General features: G+C 46.3%; 1 protein-coding gene across 1 annotated transcript in view; it reads right to left on the bottom strand.

Moving 5' to 3' along the window:
* LOC140424761 (WD repeat-containing protein 48) overlaps positions 1 to 24,639 on the bottom strand; it is a 163,934-nt gene that overhangs the window by 61,043 nt on the left and 78,252 nt on the right. Inside the window, exons 9-10 of the mRNA XM_072508141.1 lie at positions 24,024 to 24,098; positions 19,254 to 19,356 (exon numbers count right to left, since the gene is read on the bottom strand). Of these exons, the coding sequence (XP_072364242.1) occupies positions 19,254 to 19,356; positions 24,024 to 24,098 (178 nt within the window). The remainder of the gene's footprint in view (positions 1 to 19,253; positions 19,357 to 24,023; positions 24,099 to 24,639) is intronic.

The raw sequence follows: 24,639 nt of genomic DNA, 5'->3' as shown, positions 1-24,639 counted from the left end.
TTATTAGTCCAATGTTCACCCAATTTCCAACCAATGCACTTTATATTACAACAATTCTCTTAAAAAAAAAAGCCTTCTCAGAATTAAAAAGGTGCTGCTACAGAGGGGAAGGCAGGCAGGGGGTTCGGGTCTTCCGAACCTGATGTATTATTACTGGGCGGCGAATGTGGAGAAGGTACGGAGCTGGGTCAGAGGAGTTGACTCCCAATAGGTCAGAGTGGAGGAGAGTTTGGGTAGGGGGTCGGGACTGAAGGCACTAGCGACAGCGCCGCTCCCGACGGCCCCGAGGAGATACTCAGCGAGTCCGGTAGTAATAGCTTTGTTGAGAATTTGGAGGCAGTTTCGACAGCACTTCGGGTTGGGGCAGGGTCTAGGGAAATGCCAATTTGGGGGAAACCATAGATTTGAGCCTGGGAAGTGGGCTGAAAATTTTCGGAGATGGGAGGAAAAAGGAATTAGGACACTAAAAGATCTGTTTCTTGGGGGTCGTTTTGCAGGATTGAAGGAGCTGGGAGCAAAGTATGGGCTGCAGCAGGGGGAAATATTTAGATACATACAGGTTCGAGACTTTGCCAGAAAGGAGATACAGAGCTTCCCAGTAGAGCCGGCTCCCACATTGCTGGAGGAGGTGCTGATAACAGGGGAACGGGAGAAGGGAGCAGTATCAGCGGTTTATGGGGCTATTTTGGAGGAGGATAAGGCGCCGCTAGAAGGGATAAAGGCAAAGTGGGATGAAGAGTTGGGAGAGGATATTGGAGAGTGGTTCTGGTGTGAGGTACTTCGGAGGGTGAAGGCCTCCACCTCATGCGCAAGGTTGGGGCTGATACAGCTGTAGTTGGTATATAGAGCACACCGTACAAGGGCGAGGATGAGCCGGCTCTTTGAGAGGGTAGAAGATGTGTGTGAATGTTGCAGGGAGGACCCCCGCAAACCACGTTCGTATGTTTTGGTCCTGTCCAAAGCTGGAGGATTACTGGAAGGAGGTTTTTAGGGTAATCTCTAAAGTGGTGCACATGAAACTCTACCCGGGCCCCCGGGAGGCCATATTCGGGGTATCCGACCAGCGGGGGTTGTAAACGGGCGCCTTCGCCTCGTTGATCGCTCAAAAGCGGATCCTGTTAGGGTGGAGATCGACTTCTCCACCCTGTGTCCCGGCATGGCGGAAGGACCTGCTGGAATTCTTGGCGCTTGAAAAGGTCAAATTTGAACTGAGGGGAAGGTGGAGGGGTTCTACAATTCATGGCCATTATTCATCATGCACTTTCGAGAATTGGACCACATCAAACATTCGGGGGGGGGGGGGGGGGGGGGGGGGGGGGGAGAAAGAGGATTGGGGGGGGGGGGAAGAGACCGGTAGCACACGTGCCTAGCACTGTGGCTTCACAGCGCCAGGGTCCCAGGTTCGATTCCCTGCTGGGTCACTGTCTGTGCGGAGACTGCTCGTTCTCCCCGTGTCTGCGTCCAGTTTCCTCCCACAGTCCAACGAGGTGCAGGTTAGGTGGATTGGCCATGCTAAATTGCTCTTAGTGTCCAAGAAGGTTAGGAGGGTTTATTGGGTTACGGGGATAGGGTCGAAGTGAGGGCTTAAGCGGTTCGGTGCAGACACGATGGGCCGAATGGCCTCCTTCTGCACTGTCTGTTCTATGTTCAATGAGACGGACTGTATGTGTTTGTTTATGTTAACATGCGGGTTTGGTGGGGCGGATGGGATCATTTTTATTGATATGGGGATTGACATTACATTCGTTACTGATTATTGTTTATTGTTGGGTGTAAATTTGGGAGAAAATGTGAAACAGGAGAATAAAAAATATTTTTTAAATAAAGCCTTGTAATTTTCTCCTCCTCTTAATACTGTGTGAATAACTTCTCTAGTTACCAGCAGCACTTCTAATACTTTATTCAAATGACAATTCCTGACAGGGACAAGGTTCATCTCCCGCTGGCAGATATGACATCCAGTCCAAATAAATTACCAGACGGTCTCAATCAGGCTTTCCAGCTATTAATCCCGGGCTCGAACACTGGTTGACCCTCCCATCCTTTCCCCCCAACCACTATCCTTGCAGTCAACTGGCGGCCACTCCAGTCAAGATGAGGAAGACCCATGTTAGCCGACAATTGCCAACACCCTTCGTAAAGCATTTTTTTTGTTTATTTATAAATAAATATAAAATAAATAATCTTTATTGTCACAAGTAGGCTTACATTAATGCTGCAATGAAGTTACTGTGAAAAACCCCTAGTCGCCACATTCCAGCACCTGTTCGGGTACACGGAGGGAGAATTCAGAATTCTCAGCTGGTACGGGAATTGAACCCGCGCTGCTGGCTTTGTTCTGCATCACAAACTAGCTGTCTAGCCCGCTGGTTTATTTATACACCAGGGTATGGTTGAGCACTGATAAGAGGTGTTTGTCCAACCAAAAATTGATTCAAATGTCAGAACACCCCCATGCCTGTACAACTTATATAACCAAAGCAATTTTACTTCGGGCAGGAAGGATGAAAAACAAATTGGGTAGGAAGGGATTTTCTTATGAGGAGAGGCGAGTAGTTTGGGCCTGTACTCACTGAAGTTTAGAAGATTGAGAGGCGACCTTATTATAGAATTTACAGTGCAGGAGGCAATTCGGCCCATCAAGTCTGCACCGGCTCTTGGAAAGAGCACCCTACCCAAGCCCACACCACCCTATCCCCATAACCCAATAACCCCACTCAACCAACACTAAGGGCAATTTTGGACACCAAGGGCAATTTAGCATGGCCAATCCACCTAACCTGCACATCTTTGGACTGTGGGAGGAAACCGGAGCACCCGGAGGAAACCCACGCACACACGGGAAGAACATGCAGACTCCGCACAGACAGTGACCCAGCCGGGAATCGAACCTGGGACCCTGGAGCTGTGAAGCAATTGTGCTAACCACTATGCTATTGTGCTGCCCTTATTGAGACATATAGGATTCTTAGGGGACTTGACATGGTAAATGCTGAGAGGTCGTTTCTCCTTATGGGAGAGAGTACAGGACCTGAGGGCATAATCTCAGAGTAAGATTTCAGACAGAGATGGAGAGGTGTTTCTTCTCTCAGAGGGTAGTGAATCTGTGGAATTCTTTACCGCAGAGGGTTACAGAGGCTGGGTCGTCAAGTATGTTCAAGGCAGAGATAGACAGATTTTTAATCAGTAAGGGAATCAAGAGTAATGGGAATAAGACAGGAAAGTGGAGTGAGGATTATCACAGCAGATCAGCCATAATCTCATTGAATGGAGCAGACTCGATGACGGAATGGTCTACTTCAGCTCCCACATCTAATGGTCTTATGGAATTATCCTTTCCATGATATAATAAAGATTAACAAAGTCAGGCACATCATTTGTCAACTGTGGTCAAATCAAATATGCTGCGTTCCTCCAACATAACCCATACTTTATGTTCCAAAACAGTGAACCTTGATCAAGTACGGAGTTAGATGACCAGTCTTCAAAGATACATTTCCACGGCAGATGGTATGTGAGTCGGTACCGACTGAAGGCAAGATGGGGAAGGTGTTGCTCAGGTTGGATCTTGTTACTTGCTAAGGGCAAAAAGGACCATGAGAATTTTGACTGTAGCAAGCAGATTTGCATTTTTGTGTGGTCAAAACGGCGAGAATTACATGCAACAGCATCTGGGAGCGAGTTCTAAAGCTAAGGAGCTAGTGTAACATTTCAGAGCTAATGTTCTATGTGGACGACATGATACACATTGGCAAGGTACACCTGTTGCTGGTTCAAACATGCGTAACTCCTGTGGTATTCTTGTGGTCCTGGTTTATGAGACCAAAGGTTTGACCACATCTTTGCGATGTTTCTGGGGGTGTGCTCCAGCATAAAATACAACAACCAGTTTCATCCAGTTCACTGGTGTGTCACTGACGAATGTGATAGAAAATAGTTACTTTAGAGATACTAGTTAGTGTAATGTAGAAATAAGCCACTTTGATTCTGGCAGTTAGGGAGAAAGGGATTTGAGACCGCATGGAAAAAGCAGGAAGAGGTGTGTCTATGAGAGTGATGCTGCATTGATAGGGGCCAGAGAAAGGGATTGGAAGTGAGCCAATCAGAATAGATCAAACAGGTCAGGAGGGATATAGGCTGACCTATGGGCGTCGAGTATGTGAAACTTGATACCATTTGAATTGATTTGCAGAGATCCCTTTGTTTCTTTGTTCATTCGCTTTCTGGGATATAGGAAACTGGATGTCTCTTATATTTCTATGAAATGAATCAAGCTTGCAAGCTAAATAAATAACTTCTTTTTACGTGCGAATCCATCTCAACTTTTATTGAGGCCAGACTGACAGAGAAAGAAATTTGGGAATCAACATCACAGGGCTAGATCGAATCTGAAGGTAGAAAATAAGCCACCTTACAAATGGAGATACAAAATGTATTAGTGGGCAGATAGAATCATAGAAGCGCAGGAGGCCATTCGGCCCATTGAGTGTGCACCGGCTCTTGGAACGAGCACCCAAGCCCACGCCTCCACCCTATCTCCGTAACACAGTAACCCCACCTAAGCTTTTTGGACACTTAAGTGCAATTTATCATGGCCAATCCACCTAATCTGCACATCTTTGGACTGTGGGAGGAAACCGGAGCACCCGGAGGAAACCTACACAGTCACGGGGAGAACGTGCAGACTCCGCACAGACAGTGGCCCAAGCCGGGAATCGAACGTGGGACCCTGGAGCTGTAATGTAACTGTGCTAACCACTGTGCTACCGTGCTGCCCCAAGACAGTATGAAGGAGAGGTTGCTTCTGATTGTGGCAGCTAAGTCCAGACAGTTTGAAAGAACTTCTCTGCTCCTTTTTTAGGCTTGCTTGGCTGGAAATTAAAAAGCAGAAGAATGAGATGCTGATCATTCAGCTGGATGGAACAGCCCTTGCCTGGCTTCACTCTCACCAGTCCAGAGAATTATCGATATGTCTACTCTTCCTGCTCCCACATGATTACCTCTGGTTTCACCCTTCTCGCTGGCAACTGTTTTTGAGGCTGAAATAGGCCATTCGCAACTTTGGTGTCATATTTGATCCAGAGTTGAATTGTTGACCACATATCCACTCCAATATAGTTTACATCCAACTCCATAACATGGCCCGACTCCATCTCTGCTTCAGTTCGACTGCTGCTCAATTTGTTTGATGAGATGGGCTCATCGATGCCTATATTACCTCCAGATAAGATTATTCCAATGCTCTCCTGGCTTGCCTTCTATCCTCCGACTTACATAAACATCTGCTGGTCCAAACCTCTGCACCCCTCTGTTGTTTCCTAGTCCAGCAACGCCAAATTTAAATTACTTTCGGTTTTTCAAATCCATCCACGGTTTCACCCTTTCTCATCTCTGTAACAAACCTGCTCGGAACTCTGCTCCTGAGTGATTGGCTCCATCCCTCTCTCCTCTGCGAACAGTCTGAGATTAAGCCAGCCAGTTCGTAACCTTGGTGTCACATTTGATTCGTAGACGAGATTCCGATTTCTTGTTAGTGCCATCACTAATGCCACCCTATCTGCACCTCCGTATCACCCGTCTTCACCCTATCTCTGCACATCTGCGGCTGAAACCCTCAATTCTGCCTTTGTTAACTCTTGTCTCAACTATTCCAATGTAGGGCAGCACGGCGGCGCAGTGGTTAGCACTGCAGCATCATGACGCCGAGGTCCCAGGTTCGATCCCGGCTCTGGGTCCTGTCCGTGTGGCGTTTGCACATTCTCCCAGTGTTTGCGTGGGTTTCACCCCCACAACCCAGGGATGTGCAGGGTACGTGGATTGGCCACGCTAAAATTGCCCCTTAATTGGCAAAAATGAATTGGGTACTCTAAATTTGTTTTTAAAAACAGTTCTCAATGCACCCCTGGCTGGTGTCTCACATTTTACCCCCCTTGGGATTTCCTAATTGCTCCACTGTAACCACCTTAATAATAGATTCCAGCATTTTCCAAGATGTTAAGCTAACTGGCCTGCTGTTTCTTGCTTCCTGTCTCTCTCTTTTCCCCAATAGAGGAGTTATATTCGCTGTTTTCCAAATTGATGGGACCTATCCAGAATCTAGGGGATTTGAGAAAATTAAAACCAATGCATCTACTATCTCAGCACCCACTTCTTTTAAGACTCTAGGATGAAGTCCATCAGGGTCTGGGGCCTGTTAGCTTTTAGTTCTAATAGTTTTCTCAGTGCTCTTTCTCTAATGAAAGAAGAACCAGGCAACGTGCCTCAATGACTACCGACCAGGGGCCCTGACTTCAGTCGTAATGAAGTGCTTCGAGACGTTGATCATGAAGCGCATCATCTCCATACTCCCAGAATGCCTTGATCCACTGCAATTCGCATACCGCTGCAACCGGTCCACATCAGACACCATTTCCCTGGCCCTACACTCATCCCTAGAGCATCTCGAAAACAAGGACTCCTACATTAGACTCCTATTTACTGACTACTGCTCCGCCTTCAACACCATAATCCCAGCCAAGCTCATATCAAAGCTCCAAAACCTAGGACTTGGCTCCCCACTCTGCAACTGGATCCTCGATTTTCTGACCAACAGACCACAATCAGTAAGAATGAACAACAACACCTCCTCCACAATAGTCCTCAACACCGGTGCCCCGCAAGGCTGCGTACTTAGCCCCCTACTCTACTCCCTGTACACACACGACTGCGTGGCAAAACTTGGTTCCAACTCCATCTACAAGTTTGCTGACGATACGACCATAGTGGGCCGGATCTCGAATAACGATGAGTCCGAATACAGGAGGGAGATAGAGAACCTAGTGGAGTGGTGTAGCGACAACAATCTCTCCCTCAATGCCAGCAAAACTAAAGAGCTGGTAATTGACTTCAGGAAGCAAAGTACTGTACACACCCCTGTCAGCATCAACGGGGCCGAGGTGGAGATGGTTAGCAGTTTCAAATTCCTAGGGGTGCACATCTCCAAACATCTGTCCTGGTCCACCCACGTCGACGCTACCACCAAGAAAGCACAACAGCGCCTATACTTCCTCAGGAAACTAAGGAAATTCGGCATGTCCACATTGACTCTTACCAACTTTTACAGATGCACCATAGAAAGCATCCTATCAGGCTGCATCACAGCCTGGTATGGCAACTGCTCGGCCCAGGACCGCAAGAAACTTCAGAGAGTCGTGAACACCGCCCAGTCCATCACACGAACCTGCCTCCCATCCATTGACTCCATCTACACCTCCCGCTGCCTGGGGAAAGCGGGCAGTATAATCAAAGATCCCTCCCACCCGGCTTACTCACTCTTCCAACTTCTTCCATCGGGCAGGAGATACAGAAGTCTGAGAACACACACGAACAGACTCAAAAACAGCTTCTTCCCCACTGTCACCAGACTCCTAAATGACCCTCTTATGGACTGATTTCATTAACACTACACCTTGTATGCTTCATCCGATGCCAGTGCTTTTGTAGTTACATTGTATATGTTGTGTTGCCCTATTATGTATTTTCTTTTATTCCCTTTTCTTCTCATGTACTTAATGATCTGTTGAGCTGCTCGCAGAAAAATACTTTTCACTGTACCTCGGTACACGTGACAATAAACAAATCCAATCCAAATTCATGTTATGATCACTGTTACCCAGAGTGCCTTTACTTTGAGGTCATTAATTAATCTTGTCTCATTACACATGACCACATCGCAGATCACAAATATCCCCATCCTCAATTATGAGAAAGCCTGGCACATCAATGCAAAAGAAGCATTTGCAACTATCTTCAGCCATAAGTGCTGAGCAGATGATCCATCTTGGCTTCCTCCTGGAGGTCCCCAGTACCACAGATGCCAGTCTTCAGCCAATTCAATTCACTCCATGTGACATTAAGAAATGGTTGAAGGCACTGGATACAGCAAAGCCTATGAGCCCAGACAAAATCCAGCAGTGTACTGAAGACTTGTACTCCAGGACTAACTGCACCCCCAGCCAAGCTGTTCCAGTGTAACTACAACACTGGCATCAACATGGCAATGTGAAAGATTGCCCAGGTTATATGTCCTGTGCACAAAAAGCAGGACAAATCCAACCCGGACAATTATCGTCTGATCAGTCTATGCTTGGTCATCAGAAAGTGATGCAAAGTGCTGTTGATGGTGCTAAGAAGTAGTACTTACTCAGCAATAACCGACTCACTGAAGCTAGGTTTGACTTCCACCAGGGCTGGTCATCTCCTGACCTCTTTACAGCCTTGGTTTGAATGTAGACAAAACAGCTGAACTCCAGAGGGGAGAGTGATTGTCCTTGACATCAAGGCAGCATTTGACTGAGTGCAGCAAGGAGCCCGAGCAAAACTGAAGTGAATGGGAATCAGGGGGAAACTTCTCCATGGGTTGGAGTCATACCAGGCACAAAGAAATATGGTTGTGGTTGTTGAAGGTCAATCATCTCAATCCTGGGACATCACTGGAGCAGTTCCTCAGGGTAGTGTCCTAGGCCTAACCACCTTCATCAATGACCTTCCTTCCATCATGAGGTCAGAAGTGGGAATGCTCATTGATGACTACATAATGTTCGACACCATTCGAGGCTCCTCAGACACTGAAGCAGTCCATGTCCATATGCAGCAGGACTGGGACAGTATTCAGGCTTGTGCTTATAATTAGTAAGTAATATTTGTGCTGCAAGTGCTGGTCAATGACCATCTCCAACAAAACAGAACCTAACCAGGTCCCCATGACATTTAATGGCATTACCGTCACTGAATATCGACTATCAACATCCTGGGGCGAGAGGGTGGGGGTTACCATTGACCACAAACTAAAATGGTCCAGCCATATACATACTGAGCCTACCAGAACAGGTTAGAGGCTGGGAATTCTGTGGAGAGTAACTCCCCTCCTGACTCCCCAAAGCCTGTCCACAATCAACAAGGCAAAAGGTAGGAGTGTGATGGAATACTCTCCACTTATCTGGATGAGTGCAGCTCCAACAACACTCAAGCAGCTCGACAAAATCCAGGACAAAGCAACCCAATTGATTGGCACCCCATCCACCACTTTAAACATTCACTCCCTCCGACATCGACACACAGTAGCAGCAGTGTGTACCATCGACAAGACTGACTGTAGCAACTCACCAAAGATCTTCCGACAGCCCCTGTCAACCCCACGACCATTACCAACTGGAAGGACAAGGGTAGCAGATGGCAGAGCACCACCAACAGCAAGTGCCCAGTCCAAGTCACACACCATCCTGACCTGGAAGTGTATCGCTGTTTCTTCACTGACACTGGGTCAAATTTATCTTCCAACAGCTCCGTGGGGGTTCCTACAACACACGTTCTGCAGCAATTCAAGGGGGCAGCTCACCATCACCATCTCAGGGGCGATTAGGGATGGGAAGTAAATGTTGGCCTAACCACAATGCCCACGTCTCATGAATAAGTTCGTTAAAAAGCCTGCTCTCTGGTTGGTTCTAACACATGCTACTGAAAAACTGCCTGAAAACACTTTGAATTCAAGCAGCCATTGCCAATCTAATTTGCCAAATCGATATGTAGATTAAAATCACCCATGATTATCACTCTACTTTTCTCACAAGCCCCAATTATTTCTTCCTGTACACTCAGTCCTGCAGCATGGTAACTGTTTAGGGGCCTTTCCTACCTTTATTTTCTCTTATCTCTACCCAAACCGATTCTACATCTTAACCTTGAGAACAAATGTCATCTCTCTCTATTATACTAATGTCAGCTTTAATAAACAGGGCTACCCGTCCACCTTTTCCGAGCTTCCTGTCTTTCTGAAATTTCAGAGTCATAGACGTTTACAGCACGGAAACAGGCCCTTCGGCCCAGCTTGTCCATGCCGCCCAGTTTCTATCACTCAGCAAGTCCCACTTGCCCCGTTTGGCCCATACCCCTCTATACCCACCCTGCCCATGTAACTGTTTAACTGTTTTTTAAAGGAAGTAATCGTACCCGCCTCTACCACTGCCCCTGGCAGCTCGCTCCAGATGCTCACCACCCTCTGTGAAAAAAATTCCCCTCTGGTCTGATTTGTGTCTCTCCCCTCTCACCTTAAACCTATGCCCTCTAATTCTAGACTCCTCTACCTTTGGGAAGAGATGTTGATCATCTACCTTATATATGCTCCCCAACATTTAATAGATCTCTATAAGATCACCCCTAAGCCTTCTACGCTTCCTTGAACATTCAGTTCCAAACTTTTGTCATCTTGCAGCCATGTCGCTGTAACATACAAGATTCTGAGGGGTCTTGACAGGGTTGATGAGGAGTGGATGTTTCCTGTTGTGGGAGAATCTTGTACGTCGGGGGGGGGGGGGGGGGGGGGGGGTGGGGGGGGGGGGGGGTCACTGTTTTAAAATAAAGGGTCACCCATTTCTGACAGAGATTAGGATTTTTTATTCTCTGAGGTTTGAGTGTCTTTGTAACTCTGTCTTAAAATATTCAAAGACTCTCTTCCTCAAAAGCGGTGGAAGCAGAGATGGATGGATTCTTGATAGCCAAGGGAGTGAAAGATTATTGGGGTCAGGTGGGAACGTGGAGTTAGGTTACAATCAGATCAGCCACAATCTAATTGAATGGTGGAGAAGGCTCGAAGGGCCAAGTGGCTACTGCTGCTCCAAATTTGTATGTGCATATGTAATTGTCATCAGATCACACATATTTGTATCTATTTGAGCTACCATGTTACAAATACTATGTGCCTTTAACTCTGTATTTTTAGCATTTTTGTGGTCGCACTGTTAAGCTTGCACACTGTGCCCCTTCCTGCCATGCTTTATCACTTCCCTTATCTCTGCTATCTTGTCTTGTCTTCTCTCGTTAATTGATCACATCTTTCCACACTTTATCCCTTTCCCCCAGTACTGCCAGAATTATTCGAGCCAGTACGGTTCAGGTGAAGAATGCCCCAGTGGTACAGCTGCCACCTTCCCCAGTACTGGTGCCAGTGCCATGAAATGAAACCCATTCCTCCCACACCGACCCTTGGACTACATATTCAAGCCCCGAATCTCATGTACCCTTCACCAACTTGCTTGCAACTCAGGTAACAATAGAGAATATTACCTTTGAGCTTTTTGGAATTTATACAGTGCAGGAGGCTGTTCGGCCCATTGAGTCTGCACCAACCCTCTGAAAGGGCACCCTACCTAGGCCATTTCCACCGCCCTATCCCTGTAACCCCACCTAACCTGTACATCTTTGGACACTAAGAGGCAATTGATCATGGCCAGTCCACCAATCCTGCACATCTTTGGACTATGGGAGGAAACAGAAGCACCCAGAGGAAACCCATGCAGACATGGCGAGAAAGTGCAAATTCCAGAGATAGTCGGAATTGAACCCAGGTTCCTGGAGCTGTGAGGCAGCAGTGCTAACCACTGTGCCACCGTGCTGCTCAGATTTCTGATGCAGAACTTCTTCCTTTGCCTCCTTGGACCATGACCACTGGATCCTCCCTTTCCAACTGCACTTTCTCTCCAGCCCAGAGCAGATGCCCCGAATGCTAGCTCCCGGGTAACAAGAGAACTACCTTTGAGATTCCCATACCTGCAACTACTCACAGCCACATTCTCTTGCTCCTGACCACTGAACAAATCAGCTGCACTGCTAGAACATTCTTCACCTGAAGCCAGGTCGTCTCCGAACCCCTCGATGTGTCGCAACGTCTGAAGTTCGGCCTCCAGCAATGACTCTGAGCTGAAGCTCCTTAGGCCACAAACATTTACTATAGCCTTTTGGCCTGGGTCACAGTGACGTCCAGCAGCTTCCTCATTCTGCAGTCGCAGCACATCGCCTATCATCTTTATTACGTGTTAATTAATTTATTTTTCTTCTAGATGCTGCTTCCTGCCTCCACGTCCTCCCTTCACCAGCTCTTCTAGATGCTGCTTCCTGCCTCCACGTCCTCCCTTCATCAACTCTTCCTAGGTGCTGCTTCCTGCCTCCACGTCCTCCCTTCACCAGCTCTTCTAGATGCTGCTTCCTGCCTCCACGTCCTCCCTTCATCAACTCTTCCTAGGTGCTGCTTCCTGCCTCCACGTCCTCCCTTCACCAGCTCTTCTAGGTGCTGCTGACTGCCTCCATGTCCTCCCTTCACCAGCTCTTCTAGATGCTGCTTCCTGCCTCCACGTCCTCCCTTCACCAACTCTTCTAGATGCTGCTTCCTGCCTCCACGTCCTCCCTTCACCAGCTCTTCTAGGTGCTGCTTCCTGCCTCAACGTCCTCCCTTCACCAACTCTTCTAGGTGCTGCTGACTGCCTCTACGTCCTCCCTTCACCAACTCTTCTAGATGCTGCTTCCTGCCTCCACGTCCTCCCTTCACCAGCTCTTCTAGGTGCTGCTTCCTGCCTCAACGTCCTCCTTTCACCAGCTCTTCTAGGTGCTGCTGACTGCCTCCACGTCCTCCCTTCACCAGCTCTTCTAGATGCTGCTGCCTGCCTCCACGTCCTCCCTTCACCAACTCTTCTAGATGCTGCTTCCTGCCTCCACGTCCTCCCTTCACCAGCTCTTCTAGGTGCTGCTGACTGCCCCCACGTCCTCCCTTCACCAACTCTTCTTGGTGCTGCTGACTGCCTCCAGTTCTGCCTTTTGGTCTCATTTGGGAATAGGTTTCATAGGGCACGATTCTCCCAAAACATTTCCAAGTTAATTTGTGGCGGCTTTTTCAGAGAGTCCCCCCCCCCCCCCCACACCGGCTCTGCCGGTGCGTTCCCCACCACTATTCAATGACACTTAGTCACCTTTTGGGGCCCTGGGGAGTTTCTCACCGGTTTAGCTCATACTTAGAATTTGTTTTAGCACCGGTGAGCTCAACTGAGAGATAGGGCCGCCATTTTGAAAGGGTGCCCTGATCTCTAAGTGAGCTTGTGGGTCCCCCCCCACCCATTGGAAGTGCCACCCGGGCACCCTTGCCAATGCCAGGGTGGCATTACCAAGGTGCCTGCTGGGTAGTGCCAAGGTGCCCGCATTCCAGGGGGCCAGCGAGCCATCCTGCACTTACCCTGACCACCCAGGGGTCTCTGGAGGCTTGGGAGGCCCCCCCCCCAACCGGGTGCCGTTCCACCTGGTCCAACTTTGTGTGGACCAGCACTGATCGGCGTCCGGCTGCAGCCTCTCTGGGGAGGCCGGAGAATCTAAGGAGGTTGGCGGATCCCAGGCAGGTAGTCCTAAGTAGGTTTACGACCTACCTTTGGGAGCGGCATTCGGTCATGCCCATTTGGGCAGAGTTCCGACTCCGACATCGCGGGACATCGGTGAATCCCGCGAGGCACGGAGGCTGTTGGGACGCTCGCTGCAGGACTCTCGCAGGATTCTCCGGCTGTGTTGTGCTCTCGCTCGAGTTGGCTGCAGAATTGCGCCCATAGGAAGGTTAGTTTAACGCCAACATTAAAACTAGTGACATGAAGGAGTTCTTTTGGCATAGATACATTAACAAAGGTTCTGTTTTCATTCAGTTTCAGAGGTGAACATTCCTAATTATTTATGCCATCAACATTTTTGTTGTGCTTTTCTGCCTCTGTGTAACGTCAAACTTGTACATAAATCCAACACTTTCCTGATCACAAAGGTCTAACAATGCAATATTTATTGTCTTTTGCAGTCGCAAAAAGTGATGGGGGTGCCAGTTGATTTTCAGTGTGATATAATGGAATGCTTGTACATGTCTCAATCTTGGCATGCAGAAGGTTACAGCTTTTGATTTATAAAAGACCATGTCTAATTATGGAAGCTGCCTCTTCACTGTGAAAACAAAAGAGGAAAAAAAAAGCTGGGAGAAAGCCCAAAGAACAGATTCGCTAACTTTACGAGGTCAAGTTAACTTTGATTGAGAGTGCTGGCCGTGACCTCGCAAAACATCCAAACTGAGGCACTTTCTTCAAAACAATGAAGCTGGGGAATTGAGTTGGTGGTGATGCTGGAAGCAAAGGGCATGCTGGATAATTCTGCTTCATTAAAAGCCACCTAAAGTTGGATCAGTGTGGAGAGTGGACCTGATGTTTCCATCTCCACAGCAAGACCGAGAGATACTTACTAAATTTGGATTAAAACACTGTTTTGAATGAATTTCAGTGAAGCTACCGGTTTCCCCCACAGATGTACAGTTTTGTTTTAAGAGAAAAAAAACAGCAAGCACCACACTACAATATTTCAACTGGGTTAAGAACAAGGAGAAAACACATACCTACAGCATTCAAACAGCTCATTACTCATTTGACTACTCACTGTAAATTATTTCAACTTCTCTTTCCCACTTGTTGATAATATTCCCCTTCTGGCTTGGTGAATTTATGCATCGAGTGGCTGAGCTGTACAGACTCAGGCAATTCTGGGTTTTAAACATAGAAACACAGAAAACAGGATCAGGAGGAGGCCATTCGGCCCTTCAAGCCTGCTCCGCCAATCATTATGATCATGGCTGATTATCCAACTCAATAGCCTAATCCCACTTTCCCCCCCATATCCTTTGATCCCCTTCACCCTAAGTGCTATATCTAACTGCTTCTTGAAAACAAACACCGCCTTGTCCTCAGCTGCTTCCTGTAGTAGCGAATTCCACTTCTGGATGAAGTAATTCCTCCTCATCTCTGTCCTAAATGGTCTACCCCGTATCCTCATGACTGTCCCCTGGTTCTGGACACACCCACCATCGAGAACATCCTTCCTGCATTTATCCTGCCTAGTCCTGTTAAAATTTTGTAGGTTTCTATGAGATCCCCCCTCATTCTTCTGAACTCCAGCGAATACAATCCTAACCGATTCAATCGCTCCTCATAAGTCAGTCCCACCATCCCAGGAATCAGTCTGGTAAATCTTCGTTGTGCTCGCTCTATAGCAAAAATATCCATCCTCATATAATGACACCAAAACTGCACACAATACTAAACTGCAAATCCTGATGGAAGCAACATGGGTGAACATCAAGTGAGGGACATCAAGTGGGGACCATTGTGCCCACTGTGTGCTAATAGTCCACACAATACTCAGTATTAAGAGTCACTTGGCTAAGGATTGAATTGAATTTAGATTTGATTTGTAATGTGTACTGAGGGGCAGTGAAAAGTATTGTTCTGCATACAGTCCAGACAGATCGTTCCATACATGAACAAACATAGGACATACATAAATACACAGGCATCGGGTGAGCATACAGAGTGTAGTAATACTCAGTCAAGAAGATGTGTGAAGAGATCAGATCCGTCCATAAGGGGATTATTCAGGAGTCTGGTAATACCGGGAAAGAGGTTGTTTTTGAACCTGTTAGTGTGTGTTCTCAGACTTTTGTATCTCCTGCCCGATGGAAAGTTGTAAGGGAGAATAACCAGGGTGGGAGGGGTATTTCCCAAGGCAGAGTCAATGGATGGGAGGCGGGTTCGTCTGATGGACTGGGCTGTGTTCACGGCTCTCTATGGTTTCTTACGGTCTTGGGCCGAGCAGTTGCCATAGCAGGCTGTGATGCAGCCAGATACGATGCTTTCTATGGTGCATCTGTAAAAATTGGTAAGAGTCAATGTGGGCATGCTGCTTTTCCTTAGATTTCAGAGGAAGTATAGGCGCTGTTTCGCTTTCTTGGTCATAGCGTCACCGTGGGTGGACCAGGACAGATTGTTGGAGATGTGCATAGATAGGAATTTGAAGCTGTCAACCATCTCCACCGTGGCACCATTGATGCAGACAATACTTTGCTTCCTGAAGTCAATGACCTGCTCCTTAGTTTTGTTGACATTGAGGGAGATTGTTGTCGTTACACCACACAGTTAGGTTCTATATCCCCCTCCTGTACTCTGACTCATCGTTGTTTGAGTTCCAACCCACAATGGTTGTGTCATCAGTAAATCTGTACAAGAAGTTGGTAGCAAATTTTGCCACACAGTTGTGTGTATAAGGAGTATATTAGAGGGCTAAGTACGCAGCCTGGCTCGGCCCCGGTATTGAGGACTATCGAGGAGGAAGTTTTGTTGTTTATTCTTATTGATGGTGGTCTCTGGGTCAGGAAGTCGAGGATCCAGTTGTAGAGGGAGGAACCAAGTCTGAGGTTTTGGAGTTTTGATAAGAGCTAGGAATCAAGAGGCAATTTAATTTTCGACGAACAAACCATCCTTGGTTTGAATTGGGAATTGATAGTCTTCTGCCTTGATGAAAATGCTGGATTGGGGGAGGGGCAGGAATGCTGATCAAATAGTTGGGGATAGGGGCAGGGTCGGTAGGAATGGAGGTGGGATATCAGGGCAGCTGGCCACTTTCGAGCCTATCTGTATAAATGCTTTTAAAAAATCAAAGAATCTGCACTTTCAATTTGGCCAAGACAGATGGAAAGTCGGAGCCTGGGACAGGATGGGAAAATTTAATTGGTGTGCAACAGATTTTCGTCAAAACTTCCTTTGTAGAAACCCTACAAAACACTTTCAACATTGCCAGCATTTCAAAAAAATCTTCCTTGGTGTGCGGCATCGCTGGCAAGGTCAGCATTAGTTGCCCACCTATAATTGCCCTCAAGAAGATGGTCATAATCCACCTTCTTCGACTAATGCAGTCCATCCAGCATCGGTACACTCAAAAGTGTTTAACAGTCACCCACAGAAACATACCAGAGAACTTGTGATTTCAATTATATTGTACAGTTGCTAAGGGGAGCCAGGCATGAGCAGAATTCAGCCCCCTACTGTCATTAAATATTTTACTCACGGCCCTTCTTTTATTTTTATTTTTTAAATTTAGAGTACCCAATTATTTTTTTCCAATTAAGGGGCAATTTAGTGTGACCAATCCATCTACCCTGCACATCTTTGGGTAGTGGGGGTGAGACCCACACAGACACGGGGAGAATGTGCGAACCCCACACGAACAGTGACCCGGGGCCGGGATCGAAACCGGGTCCACAGCGCCGTAGATAGCAGTGCTAACCACTGTGCCATAGTGCTGCCCAAGGGTCCTTCTTTTATTGTATGGCATTTGAACAGTCTTCTGATCACACATCACCCATTGCTGCATAGCTCTGAATCTCAATTTTGTCCATAAGACCACAGGAAATCATAGAACCATAGAATTTACAGTACAGGATCGGCAATGTGGCCCATCGAGTCTGCACCGGCCCTTGGAAAGAGCACCTTACCCAAGCCCACAACACCACCCTATCCCCGTAACCCCACCTAACCTTTTTGGACACTATGGGCAATTTAGCATGGCCAATCCACCTAACCTGGACGTCTTTGGACTGTGGGAGGAAACAGGAGCACCCGCAGGAAACCCTTAGGAACAGGAGGAGGCCATTCAGCCCTTCGAGTCAGCTCTGCCTTTTAATAAGATCACGGCTGATCTAACACTCACTACGTCCGCTTTTATGCCCAATCTCCATAACACTTAATCCACCTCCTGATTAAAAACCTATCGATCTCAGCCTTGACTGTTCAAGGACTCTGCCTGAGGGCAACACGGTAGCAGTGGTTAGCACTGTTGCTTCATACCTCAAGGGAATCAAACCTGGGACCCTGGAGTCACTGTCTGTGCGGAGTCTGAACATTCTCCCCGTGTCTGCGTGGGTTTCCTCCAGGTGCTCCGGTTTCCTCCCTCAAGTCCCGAAAGACGTGCTGTTAGGTAATTTGGACATTCTGAATTCTCCCGGTGTACCCGAGCAGGCGCTGTTGTGTGGCGACTAGGGGCTTTTCACAGTAACTTCATTGCAGTGTAATGTAAGCCTACTTGTGACACAGCTTCCTGGGGTAAAGAATTCCAAAGATTCACCACTCAATTCTTCCTTAAATCCATCTTAAACGAGCACCCCCTTATTCTGCAACTGTGCCTCACAGTGAGGTATCTGGTCAATGCATATAGAGTACCAATTCTGCTGAACACCACAGCTAGAGGCTTAAATGACCCCAAACCGCAGTATGATTGACACTGACCCAAGATTGAACCTTTCAGATTCTTAAATCCAGCTCATTGCTGTAATGCTTGGAGATTAGATACCATCTGTTTTCACAGAACACTCAAACTAAATTGTACAGAAATTCTCCAAACCCTTGGTTTCTCAACCACTTAATTGACATATGACCTCTTGAAATGCAATAAAACGTCAACTCGCCTCTGAGAACACCTGGACACAGTTCACATTAGATAAGTAATTATTTTACCCAAATGTGTTTCATTTTTCTGTTAATTTTAATAAAAAGCACTAGAAGGTTATGGACGGGTGATGTTAATACACAATTTTCAGCTAACATTATATCTATAAAAAACTAAAATCATTCCCCAACCATAATTTGCAGGGATTTAATTTTATTTTGATTAATCTGACGTCTTTTTATTTGCATTTTAATTCCCATACACTCCTCTCCCGTGGTGGGGATGGAAAGGATGACATTCAAAAAGAAACACTAAGGGGACTTTGTTAACAGAAAAATAACAAAGACTGTATCTCCAAGTCGAGAGCATAAATAGGCTGGCAGTCCAGTGAAGTGCAGCTTGGTTGGAGCTGCCTCCTTTGAAGGAGACATTAAATGGAGGTCCTGTCTGCCACTCTCATGTGGACATAAAGAATCCCATGGCACCATTCTGAAGATAAGTAGGAGAGCTCTCCCCAGTCTCTTGACCAATATTTATCCCACAATCAACATTGCTAAAATGGGCGACACTGCTGCCTCATAGCACCAGGGACCTGGGTTCAATTCTGGCCTTGGGTGACTGTGTGTGGAGTTTGCACTTCTTCCTGTGACTGCGTGAGTTTCCTCCAGGTGCTCCGGTTTCATCCCACAGTCCAAAGATGAGCAGGTTAGGTGGGGTTACGGGGATAGGGCGGGGGAGTGGACCTAGGTTGGGTGCTATTTCGGGGGGTCGGTACAGATTCAATAGGCTGAATGGCCTCCTTCTGCACTGTAGGGATTGTTTTGAAAACAGATGACCTAATCAGCACCACATTATTGTTGTGGGAGTGGGCTATGCATGAATTGGCGGTCAGGTTTCCTACAATAAGCGATTACATTTAATTGGCTTTGGGTTGTGAAAAGCTCGATATAAATGCAAGATTTTATCCTGATGTTGGAAAATCTGCAAATGAAACAAGGAAATACTCGTCAGGTTAAGCAGCATCTGTGGGAAAATCCCAATTGCTTTCGGAACGCAACCTCCTGCCGACTGGCAATCCCAGACTAATCGCGCTAATGAATATCAGAAGATAGATACCACACAATAAATACACACGTTCCTAGCTAAGTGTCACGTACCTTTAATTACTTGCTCTGGTTGTGTGCAAAGGGGGACCAAAGGGGCGCTGCAATCATTGTCATAATCACCAGATGCCCTGAAATTCTGAATACCCTTCATGGACTGCAAAACAAATTATGAAAACTTAGGTTAAGTCACAACCACACGGTACACATGTATTTTCCTCAAGTATGCACACATTTTAAAAATGTCAAATATATAGGCCTAGTTACATCAAAGCTGAGATTTCAGGGGATGAGGAAATGCAATGGCCTGAAGTGGCTTTCCACATATTTCTAGGTTTGATAGTTTTCTGAGTATACTAAGCTATATCTCTTAACCTTCTCTGCATTGCATTGGGTTAAGAGGAGATTTGAGGCAGATATTCAAAATTATGAACTGATCTGATAAGAGTAAGTCAAGAGGGACAGCTTCCAGTGAGAGGATAGTTGGCGACCAGAGGACACAGTTTTCAGGTAATTGACAACAGGAGGAAAGAAATTAGTGTGGATTGCACTCTTGACACGTTGGTAGAAGCAGATTCAACAGCAGCTTTCAAAAGAGAATTGGATAAATACTCAAAGGGGAAAACTTTGCAGGACAATGGGCAAGAATAAGGGAGAATGACCTCCTTGTGTTGCATTACTCCATGAACGGTGTGGTCTGCGTGGGGTTTATTTGTGCACCGCCCATTCTTTCCTGCTTGCTTACAGTGCCCTTTAATTGTTCCTTTTTCCAAGGAAGCAAAGCACAGAAGTAATAACAGCTTTATTTAAGACCCAAACTTCAATATTTTATCCACAAAACATGAAATTCATAAATTACATTGTATCTCGACTATTTGTGTTGAGAGCTAAATTGTTGGTTTAGCCAGGATATCCACATTGTTTTGCGGTACTTTCGCTTAATCCCAATGTGCAAGCGAAGGCCATCAACTGGATTTTGCTAACCAAATCCCTTGGCTGAAGAATCATAGTTGCTAGGGCAGGAAACAGAAAGAAGAAAGTGTCCAGGCCCCCTCGGATCTTGCAGAATTAATTCTAAAATGTTTATCTTGTTGAATAAACTTCTTTGGTGACAAACTGCCTTGGCTGCCTATTCTTTACTGTCTCACAAGGTTATGACGCTGCTGCAGCAATGCACCATATAAAACAAATTCATAAAGCTTCTATAAATCTTTGGCGGGAATGCTAATGCTACAATACCTATACCGCAAACTTAAATCATGTTCACTGGGAAAGAAAACAGTAATTGGGCTCCCATTCCTTCTATAGAGGCATTTAAACGGTTTGGAATTTTAGAAAACGGAACTTTCTAAAGAGGTGCTTCACCTTAGAATGCTGACAGTATAGAGCCATTTAAGATCACAGCTTCTGTGCATTTCTGATTGTAGGTTGCTCCTTTAGTTGTCCCACTCTTTTTAGGGCCAGAAGATGCCTGAGACAATTTTACAATTTGTATATGTGCATAAACAAACGTCACTATTGTTAAGAAAACAAAGGTAGTTTTAAGGGATTTATGTTTATATTGGTAAACATTAAAAATAAGGTATAGTTTTGAGTGGGTTTAATTTAGTGTTTCTGTGCATGGAAGGGTAAAACCTACAGTTCGATTAATGCTGGGCAAAGGTACTTGTATGTGTGGGGTTGGTTAGTTCCAACTGTGTTTCTGTTGTGCTCAGAGAGGGCTACAGCATGAAGAATAAATAGGCCAGCAGAGATATGCGGCTGTTGTTTAGCAACTGGGGTAGAGAAGCCTTTAAAGTTTTAGTTTTAGCTGAATTTGTGGACAGATGGAGACAGGACCTCAGGGAGTGAACATACCTCAATTCTGCCAGAACGGGAGCTGCAAAGAGACAAGCTTCCTACAGTACAAGTTACAGTCCAGATAACTGGGACAGAGAGAATTTTTAAGACGACTGAGGGAGTTAAGTGAACAGAGACCAAGGTATTGTTCAGAAGAATTTAAGGAAGAGCAAACAAATGATCTGAAGTGGGACAGCAGCCTTCAAAGATAAATAGTCTGGGAATCGAGTGTTAAAGCAATTGTGAGCAGTTTACATTGCTGTCAAAACAAAGAAATCTTAATGGGGTTGGTGTAAAATCCTGGGCTAGATGCTCTGTTAAGAGTGGAGCGGAAGCCATGTTTAAAAATGTAATTTGGGACTTCCGGTGGCGGTGGGTTGGAGGGCTTCCGCCCGAGAATTAATTTTTCGGAGCTTTGATGCCCTGTCCCAGTAGCAACTTTTTAATGAAACAAGGGTAGGAAGGCACAGAGAAGAGAGATGTCCAAATCTCAAAGAAAAATGGCCGTGAAAAAGGGGGCTAATGAAGGTCCGCCGGTGGGTGGAAAGGTCGGCTGAGGAACTGGAAGGAAGGCGCCGGATGAGGCCGCACTGCTCACGGCAGAAAGGATGACCGAGGCGATGGCCGTGAAACTTGAAAAACAGTTCACAAAACACATGGAAGCAATGAGGAAGGAGATGGGGGCGGTATTGAAAGTGCTGGTGGAGGAGGCGATTGCCCCAGTGAGGGCGGCGGTATAGAGTGCATAGGCTGAGGTGCGGGAGCAGGGTGAGACACCTGAAGGAAGTGGAAGAGGCACTAGCGCAGCACAGTGATCAACTCACCTCGATGGGGAAGGAGCTGCGGAGGGGATAGAGACCAACAAGGGCCTGCGAGCCAAAAATGGAAGACCTGGAAAACAGATCCAGGCGGCAGAATCTGAGGATCGTGGGTCTGCCCGAAGGGGTGGAAGGCCCGAGGCCGACGGAGTATATTGCCACGATGTTGGCAAAGCTATTGGCGGAGGGGGAAGATCCCTCTCAATATGAACTGGATCGGGCTCATAGGTTGTGGAGGCCTATACCAAAGACGAGTGAGCCGCCAAGAGTGGTGGCTGTTTGTTTCCGTAGGTACCACATGAAGGACAAGGTCCTGTGCTGGACAAAACAGAAGCGGGAGGTGCAGTGGGCTGAAGTTGGCATATGCATATACCAGGACTTTATGGTGGAGGCGGGCGGCCTTTGGTCGAGTGAAGATAGCACTGTATAACAGAAAGGTGTGGTGCGGCATAGTGTACCCAGCTAAGTTGAGGGTGACCTACAAATCCAAAGACTTTTATTTTGAGACGATGAAAGCGGCAGAAGTGTTTGCGAAGGCAGAAGGGCTGTGGCAGAATTGAGAAATGGGACGGAGGACTGGTCTTGTACTGAGGGTAGAGGGTTGGTAGGAGAGTAGTAGCTGTATGTAGCTTTATTTTTTTCACTACATGTGTTGTATGTACTAAATGAGTCGACGCTGTCTATTTGGACAATAAGAGTTCGGACTTTCCTTTGCAATGATGGTTCTTTGGGATTTGTGTGTTTATGCTGGGGTTGTGTGTTAAAGGCAATTTCTTTGTTTCCCTGGGACCGGGCCGGGGACTGGGGCCTCCACATTGGCTGGTTTAAGCCGGCCAGTGAACGGGAGTGAGGTGGGGGGAGGGGTTGCGGCCATCAGAGCCTGGTAGAACAGGTTTCGATGAGCCTAGCTGGGGTGAAAAGTGAGGGGAAGGGACCGATGCTGGGTGAGGTGTTTTCAAGAGGAAATGGAGGGGAGGAGTGTGGGAGGGGGTTTACAACTCGTGGCTGGCATTCATTGTACACTTTCGGGGATTGGATGGCCTTGAATATTAGTTTTTTTGGGGGGGGGGGGTCGACTATATATGTTAATGGTGCCCATGGACGATTCCAGAGTCCTTTTCTGGGTTTAAAAAAAATTTGATGCTTATATTGTCATGCAGGCTGTTGTGTGGGGGTTGGTGGGAAAATGGGATCGTTGTTCTTAATAAAGGATTTGACATTGTATTTGTTTATTGTTTATTGGTGGGGGGTAAACTTTGAAGAAAATGTGAAAAAGGAGAATAAAAATATTTTTTAAAAATGTCATTTGGAAAACCTGGTCTATATTTCGGGATGTAAACTGCTACGGGAAAGTATAATTATGAGAAGATTTTAAAGTATGCTTTTGGAAGCAGAGTTTGGAAACTCTCACGTGACAATCACCTGGGGGGATTCTGAGGAGACATCCACAAACATTCACTTGGGGTTCACAGTGGAGAGTGTATTTGCCCACAGTTTGTGCTTAAAAGGGACTTTGTGTTAATGAGACCATTGTAGATTAAGATGTACTCTGAATCCGTATTAATCCTAAAACAGCAGACTGATGCCAGCCTATCTTTTCTACCAATGTGGCAATGTGTCCCCCACTGCTGTTTGTGAAAGTGTTTCAAAATCAACATCCAGAAAATAATCTAAAGAGGGATTTATTTTTGAAATTAACAGTTTGAAATCTGATTGCCGGTTTTAGTAAAACACAAATGAGCGCACAGATATCATTGCAAATTTATTAGGGGAGAAGTATTGGAACTGAGTGAGAAAGGACCGATCAAAGTTGCAGCTATGTGACTGTAATCAATTAAAGATGTATTTAAAAAGGAAAATTCCTCTGAGTGTGGGTGGGGCCTTTCACAGCATTGAAACAAGTAGAAAAGACCATTTTATCCATGCTGCTTCTTTAAATGATTCCTTCAAATTGCAGAGCAGAAGTGTGCGAAAGAAGGGATGGGCAAAAAAAAGTTCTAGTTTGTGGGGTGGGCAGATTAGGCAGGCATCAATATGGTAAGACTGTAAATTGTTCCTTGCAACATGCGCATTTGCAGATATGATGTCAATACACAAAGTAACGGATTGATTGGGCTGCAACATTAAATGTGAACAATGTAGTCTGCATCAGCACAAATATATTCACCCATTTATTCACTGACGATTTTGTGGTGGCGACCCAGATAGCTGGAGCTGGGTCCGCTGATCGATCAATCTCCATCTGCAAATCAAGTTTAAAAATGCAGAGAAATTAAAAGGGGCACAAGTTTAATACTTAATACTAACAGAACACTTAATCAAGAGTAAGGCAGAGTTAACACGCTGAGAACCTCTTGCAGAAATGGAGGCATCACTCAGTAGCTGCAAATTTTAAAGCTGAATTGAACCACACTGTTCCCCAATTTGAAGTAAATATCCTTTATGGTGTTGTATGGCTTGAGGATAAGACCATCAACAAAATACGCAAATACATGGGGCGGGATTCTCCTTTGGCCGACGGCAAAATCATGAAACCTGAATGGGCGGAGAATAGGTTCCGATGCTAAAATTATGGCGATCGTTGATTTGACATCAAGTCGAAATTCTCGACAGCGGTGTCAATGTGGTCCGGAACACACACAATTTAAACACCATTTGAATGTCATTAGCGGGCCTGACCCAGTATTCTCCAGGGCCTCCGTGATGCTATGACTCTGATTGGCTGAGTTCCCAATGGCACGTTTCATTTCTGCTTTTAAAAATCGTGAAACCGGCTTCGTGGT

This window comes from Scyliorhinus torazame, chromosome 6 (genome assembly GCF_047496885.1).
Source record: "Scyliorhinus torazame isolate Kashiwa2021f chromosome 6, sScyTor2.1, whole genome shotgun sequence".
NCBI classification, from domain to species: Eukaryota; Metazoa; Chordata; class Chondrichthyes; order Carcharhiniformes; family Scyliorhinidae; genus Scyliorhinus; species Scyliorhinus torazame.
This window is presented reverse-complemented; position numbering and strand designations above follow the sequence as displayed.